At 32.7% G+C, this 7,646-nt stretch overlaps 1 protein-coding gene across 1 annotated transcript in view; it reads right to left on the reverse strand.

Moving 5' to 3' along the window:
• LOC110317262 (NKG2-D type II integral membrane protein) overlaps positions 1 to 7,279 on the reverse strand; it is a 10,172-nt gene extending 2,893 nt beyond the window's left edge. Inside the window, exons 1-6 of the mRNA XM_021191693.2 lie at positions 6,083 to 7,279; positions 5,903 to 6,052; positions 4,507 to 4,614; positions 1,770 to 1,808; positions 1,029 to 1,121; positions 612 to 647 (exon numbers count right to left, since the gene is read on the reverse strand). Of these exons, the coding sequence (XP_021047352.1) occupies positions 612 to 647; positions 1,029 to 1,121; positions 1,770 to 1,808; positions 4,507 to 4,614; positions 5,903 to 5,939 (313 nt within the window). The 5' untranslated portion in view covers positions 5,940 to 6,052; positions 6,083 to 7,279. The remainder of the gene's footprint in view (positions 1 to 611; positions 648 to 1,028; positions 1,122 to 1,769; positions 1,809 to 4,506; positions 4,615 to 5,902; positions 6,053 to 6,082) is intronic.
• Positions 7,280 to 7,646: the final 367 nt, after the last annotated feature.

Below are 7,646 nucleotides of genomic sequence, written 5' to 3' on the forward strand. Positions count from 1 at the left end.
CTTCCTTCCTTCCTCCTTTCTTCCTTCCTCCCCATTTCCTTCTTTTTTCTTTCATTTCTTTTTTCTTTCCTCTTTTCCTTCTATTTTTTATTGAAAATGGATATTTTCTCACACAGTGTAGTCTGTTTAATAGTTTCCTTTCTTGCTACTCCTCCTAGCTTCTCCCCACCTTCCCTTTCCTCCAGATTCATTTCCTTTCTGTTTCCCATTACATAATAACAGGCTTCTAAGAGATATCAACAAAATACAACAAAATAAAATATAATAAGACAAAGCAAAAACTATTCTTTATTTATTTACTGTTTCCAGACAGGGACGTATGCGACCCATTCTGGCTTTGAACTCTCTACACAGTCAGTCTGGGATGTGAATTACTGATCCTCCTACTTTAGCATGTTAAGTGCCAGAATAAAAGGAACATAATACCATGACTGACTCTCTTCCAACAATTTCACAGTCTTCACAGTTAAAAGTAATAAAGTTTACAGTGAACCACATGCTATATATCTAACTATATCATAACTAATTTGAATGGCTTTGAATATATAGTAAATTCTGATATACATAGCTGTTTGCAATTTGTGTTTAATACTAAAAAAATATTCACTTACCTCTTGAGGAAACTGGAACTTCCTTGTTGCACAACACTGTCAAGATAATTATAATTGTTAAACTTTAGTAACTTCTACAGTAAAACACTTTCACTCTCACTACTGTATGTTTCTGTGCTTCTGTATATTCTTTCACTTTTTAAACTCTCTGTGTGTGCCCACATGCATGTTGCATGCAGACTTGTGTCTGAGGGAACCCATGTACCAGGGAATGGACATGGAGGCCAGGGAACCATTTTGTGGAGTCAGTTCTTCCTTCACGTTTCTGTGGTTTCTGAGGATGGAATTCAGATTGTAGGCTTATGAAGCAAGTATCTGTACCTGGCTGAGACATCTCTCCGATTGCTCGTGTGCTTCTGAAGTCTAATTCAGGTAACACATTACACCTGACTAATTAGTATCTGTCTTATCACTTACAAGTTGTGAAAACGGCAAGCCACATCAATGTGATAACGGTGAATCGAATTGCCAAGGCTATAGCAAGGACTCGAACAACCAACAATGGAGATACTGTCAAAGAAAAACAGGAGAAGTCAGAGCAAAAGGAAGGCTAATGGACCAAGGTGGCTTTCTGTTTAATATAAATCTTCATCTTTATGAAAAGGTAGAGAAGAGGTGTTTCCTTAGACCAAGAAGCGTAAGTACTCAAGTGACTCAAATATAAGAGTACTAAATGTGCAATTCATCTAAGGTCCCTCCCTTTGTCTGTTCCAATCCATGATCCTCTGCAAGTTTTCTAAACTTTTTTCCTCCTTGTTGCGCAGTTTCCCTATGAAGCCTCAGGCTGTACACAAATTTGCAGTCCTCCAGCCTCAGATCTTGAATTGTGGCATTACAGATTATACTACTAGTTTTTGCTCCCTGAATAAATCACATTTCTCAGTTTTATCTTCTATGTAGATTCAAGAGCTATTATGTATGAATACTTTTATAATCAATGTTTTAAGAACACACGTTTCAGGTATTAATAAAATATTCTGTATCTTTTGGTTAGGACAACATCCTAGGATTATTTTGACATATAATGAAGTCAAACTGCATAAATACTTTCATTGATATCTGCACAAACTCTATCAACAGATTTTTAATTTTCCCAGTAGACATTTAAAATGCATGCTAAGTCTTGACATTAGAAATAGCAATAGCTTTCATACTCACTTTTGAGTTCTTCTATAGGGGATCTTCCTCTTCTGATACCTAGTGTACAAAGAGCACAGGTGTCATGCTTCCTAGTGATGGAAACTTTTAGTACACAAAGAATAATTTTATAGTAGCACAAGTAAATAAAACCTCCTGGTTCACTGCATCTTTCTCAGCAATTATTCTTACTTACACATTTTATCTATAAATTTAGTATGCACTATTTTTCTGTTTTAATAATTTTATTTCCTTTCATGATAAGGTTAGACATTTTTATTTACATTTAAATAATGTGCATATTTTTATTTCCACGAGACTTTTCTTGTTTTTATCAAGTTACCGGCTTGTTCCATACTTCTCAATTGGCGATTATGACACCACACCTTGTCATATACTTTGTATACACATTTTCCCAATATTCTTTCTTTATTGTTCATGATCCCTTCAGAGGGATGAAATGACTTATTTTTCCTAGGTTGATTATGTCAAGCTTCCTTTCATGGCTCATACTTTGATATGAATAAAATGTAGTTATAATAATGTCACAAATATATTTTTATTGTTACATTAATTTTGTGTGTGTGTGATATTTGGAAGGAATGACATTTACAGAAGATATTCTTTGTTGAATGCACACTGAACTTTCATAACACAACTTATAGAATAAACCTGTGCCCTGTCACTGACAGAAAGTGCTATCATTAGCATATTGTGTCTCTACTCCATATGCATTAGTATTTTCATACATATGCTAATCAACCTACCCATTTCCTACAGGTATAACTTTCCTACCTTCATAAAATGCTTACATATTCAATGGTGCCTACAATATTGCCACATGTTTCTTTTCAGAGTAGAATGGGTATTATAGCACTTTATTTCATCCTTAAGACTTTAAAATAAGACTCCTGAAAGTTTCCTCAGCAGTTAGGAATGGGTATGACTTTTTCAGAGACCCTCAGTTCTATTTCCAGCTCATAATAACCTGAGATTCCAGTTACTTGGGATTTGACCCCTTCTTCTGGCCTCCCGTGAGCACCTGCACTTATATGCTCTCTCTCTCTCTCTCTCTCTCTCTCTCTCTCTCTCTCTCTCTCTCTCTCACACACACACACACACAAAGATAGAGAAATGAAATAAGAATAATTACTTTTAACAAAAACTTTAAAATGAACTCTTCAAGAAAATGACATTCTAAACTATGGTGTATTGACATCCTGATAGAATCATATTAACTGTGCACACACACAAATATTTTATCTGTAAAGTGTTGTGTTTATCCTTGAATAGTTTCTATTTCTATTATGTGTGCTTTATTTTTTGTTCATTAGCAGTTCAAAGTAACTAATAAAGTAATTTCTACATTAATTTTAATATAAATGTTTATTTTGCCTCTTTCAAATTTTTGGTCATAGAATTTTCATCTATTAGAGTTTGTTGATAGTTTTAGTTATGAAATAAATTTATTTTTGTTTATACATTAATTTTGTATCATCTATATTCAAATTATAATACTAATCAACACTTATTATGTACTTGCAATTTCTCAAATATTTTGATTTTTATCCTTTTTGCTTTTAAACTCTGATGTAATAGATATCACATTCTTATCTTTTCTTGTGTAATCACTTAGCAACATCAAAAATTTTGTAACAGTGGCAATATTTTTGCATTTTAATTATTACATTGAAAAATCCTCCTAACATTTAATAATATGTCTAGAAATGTGTACATATTCTATGTGCTAATACATACATACATACATTAAAGACAGCATTTATGCTATAATTTGAAAATCAAAGTTTCATAAAATAAAAATTTGTATTGAATTTTATTCAATGTCTTTTCAACATCATGTACACAATTACATAAGCATCCACCTTTGGTTATTACATACCACATGATTGAATTCTTAAAACTAGTTTTTAAAATTAACTTTTGTTAATTGATTTCTTAGTTTTAATTTTATTTATTTATTTTAATTTACATTTTTTTTGTTATTTAATCTTTTTTTACAGTCCAATAGTCATCCCCCTCCCGGTCTGACTTCTGATCATTCCCCATCTCATTCTTTCTCCCCCATCTCCAAGAGGATGTCCCCAACCCCCACTCCCACCCCACCAGACCTCTCTGCTCATTGAGACTTCAAGTCTTTTGAGGTAATCAATATTGATGAATGATTTTGTTGTCTTTCTTTTAAAGTTATTTACTATCTTTTTTTTGAGACGATGTCTCATGTAACCAAGTTGACCTTAAACACTTTACTGCTGAGGATAACCTTCTCCTCTAAGTTCTCTTGCCTCCATTTAACAGGTTCTGGGATGGCAGATAAGTGAGAACACACCAGGCTCAGGTTTCCTCCTTTGTATAATTTGCTGCAAATTTTAATATTGATAATACTCTGGCTTGAAATAGTTTGAGTACAAATTGTCTCCACTACATTCAGAAAGGTCCCTAAAAGTTCCCTAAATTTATTACTTATATTATATTTAAGAAGATAGTTGGATGATTTTTTTAAAATTTATTTTCTATAGTCTACCATATAGTCTTCCTTAAAGGCAAATTCCCAAAATTCTTGGTTCAGTTGTCCTTATAACAAATTGTCTCATCACCTGTAACTTGCTTATACAGTCTATAGCAAATACAGCTTGCCTCCCTGGGCAAGTAAAAAGAAAAAGGGTTGTGAATGACAACAGCAATGTTTCCACATCCACCTCAGTCCATCTTGAGTAGACAAATGTAAACCAAGACGTACCATTTTCTCCATGTTGACTGGTAGTTAGTGCTGATCTTTGTTTCTGTTGTCCTTGAGAAGTATCCCACTTTGCTGGCTTGAGGTCGTAATTATGGCATTTGCTCATCTCTGGAGAAAACAATTCAATCTGATGCAAGTTCACGGATTTTCTGCCATTTGAAAAATAAGTCTCTGACTTTGACCTTTTCTTTCTATGGATATACTTCCCATGAGCATCCTTTTAAAGGGCAGCATGTGTTTCCTTTGCTTTTTGTTACCTTATTATTAAGATGCTTATACTTCCTAACAGATATAAAAATGCTTACTCTTTGAAGAATTAGAGTTAGCAAAATAGTATGGACTTTTGAAATAAACCAGTTCATAGTGTAAAATGAAATCTAATATCAAAGCAGGCTTTATATAATGGAAGGAAATAGAGGAAAATGGATGCATAATTACACCACACACCTAGATGTAATATTGATAAGCGGAAGTAACTTAAATTTATATTCAGATCTCTACAGTACAGAAGAGAAAAAGCATCAATACAATAGCTTATGGACATGATAACAATAAAATGAAGTGTGATGACCTTGGTATGAATAATGCCAACTGTGTACAAACAATAAATACTAGTGTGCCAAATTCCTTGAGAGTTGGGGGCATATAAAGACCTGTATAGTATATTCCTAAGTCTCAGAATAAATATGACAGTCTTGTCTTTGAACAAAGCAAGTTGAAAAAAAATCTTGTTTTTTTTTTTTCTTAAAATTTCCATTGTCAACTTGATCATTGTGTAAATGAAAAGATACTATCAAATTTCTTTTAGGCTTAAATATTAGCCTTAAACATTGTTTGCATATAATTCAATTATAAGACTAGAAGAGTACAGGTTATTATGTTTAGTGAAAATTTTGAATGCCAGAGATATTCAGCATAGTATCTATGAGTAATTCATAATACTTTAAGAATAAGAAGTAGTTTTAAATTCCATATTCCATGAATTGCATAGTCTAGAATTCTGCTAAGGTAAACCCAGCATGATTTATTTTTCTATTGGTATAAACAAAATGAAAATGCACAGAGACCATGGATTGCCCCAATTTAAAGATGGAAAGCTTGGAAAGTTTAATTAAAACTCAGCTCTTCTGATTCCAAGTGCTATGCCCTTTCATTATTCCAATCCATCCTATGTTATAAATGATTTCACAGTGGAGTAGGTAGATGATGAAGTAAAGGGAAAAATCTTTCCACAATCTCAAAAACTAAATTTTAAATGCATTATAAGAATAACAGGAAATGAACACAATGGGACAAACAGTTAAGCGGTTTCCCATGCTTATCATTGCCTCGTATAGATAGGGTATAGTAACACTACAGAGCAGTAGACATATACATTCACATGGACACAACATACCTGGGTGATGAGACTTTCGATCACGAATCAATGCCATTATGTGAGAATGATGAGAGATTTACTTCAGAAACTGATCCAGGTTTTAGTTTTTGTTACTTATTAATTAACATTTTTTTGTAAGACAGTGTGTCTCTCTGCAGCCATGGCTACCTTAGAACTTACTGTATAGACAAGACTGGCCTCAGATTTACAGAGATAATCTACCTCTGCTTCCTGAGTACTGAGATTAAAGACATGTGACACCACTTCTGGCTCTGGCCTAATTTCTGTAATACACAAAAGACTCTTATATAGACAAGCAAGGTAAATTCTAACAGATTTATTTCTGCTGATTCTGTGGTGAGATGAAATATTTGTTTTAGACAAGTATAATACAGAAAATTTTTCTTTAAATATGAATTAATGGAAATAACAGCTCATCCAAGACAAGGGGAAATTAATATTTTTATTGTAAAATAAAGACTCACTATTTCAAAATGCAGTTTGAATAGTTGATTCAGAATCAATTAAGTCTTTTTAATTTACTTACAATGAGATAGTTAATAAAAAATTTTGGCTTCCTGACATTGAACTTCAGCACATAAAATTTTTTGTTTGTAGTTTTTATTTGGTGATGAATATTTTTGTAAGATAAATAAATGTCAGATACATAAGTTTCTGTTGTAGATTTTCTCATCATCTTTTAGTAAAACTTCTATCACCATCAATATAATGTTACCATTTTCATCATGTTCTATTGTTTATTTGTGTGGTGTAACATCAGCATTCAAATAATTTCATAGATGTGTATATTGTAACATTTCCATTGTCTAGAAGTGTTCCCATTGAGTATCTGTTTAATATATAGTGCTCAGGTCTTTAAAATGGGCACTATTCATACATGATTATGATAATTGAATGAAATGCATACTACTTGTCTCTTCATTAATGTGAAGTTGTGTTACCTCTGAAGTAAAATGACCTTCCATAAGATTATTTCATTTGTGTGTTAATTCTCATTCAAACTTCAGCCTTCTAATACCCCAAATATACCTTGCTTAAGAGGTAGGGCCTATTATATCAGCAACATAACTTCTTAATCTTCGGTAGGACTGCCCTGATTATGGACACCAGATATAGTGATACAGAGTGTATTAAACCTCAGACAAGCAAAGCACTATTTGCCTTCAGTATTTCTACTCAAACATGTAAGCTACAGTTACCTGGCATGTAAATAGTTATAGAACTTTCCTGACTTGACATATAACTCCTATTTTCTGGAAAAAAAGCTGTTAGAAATATATATATATATATATATATATATATATAAGCATGTAGACTCACAGACCTGAGCAGAGAAGGGAGGTCCTGTTTCTTGTGAGTCAAAGCCTTCAACTCAACTAGAAAATGTGGGTTTGTTCTCAGAAAAGAATTGGAACTGAAAGTAAAGATGTTTGAGTAATTTCATCTCTGAGGCAGATGTGAAAAGAAACACTACACAGCCACAGCACTGCTATAATGCCTGCCACACACAGTTTGGCTTATTTGGTGAAGGAGGTTTGATCACAGTTTGTGAATAAGTGTCAAGTCTTAAGAGCATTTTAGGGATTGACAATGATGATTTTAATGGTAAGAAACAGAGTGGAGTTTTGAAAAGTAAATAATGGAGTTATATAACATGGAAATTAGAAGTGAAAAAATATAAAATATAGTTTTCAATCTCTGTTTGAAATTAAATAGAAGGAAAAAATCCTTTACTCATTCT

This window comes from Mus pahari, chromosome 2 (assembly GCF_900095145.1).
Source record: "Mus pahari chromosome 2, PAHARI_EIJ_v1.1, whole genome shotgun sequence".
In the NCBI taxonomy this organism is placed as follows: domain Eukaryota; kingdom Metazoa; phylum Chordata; class Mammalia; order Rodentia; family Muridae; genus Mus; species Mus pahari.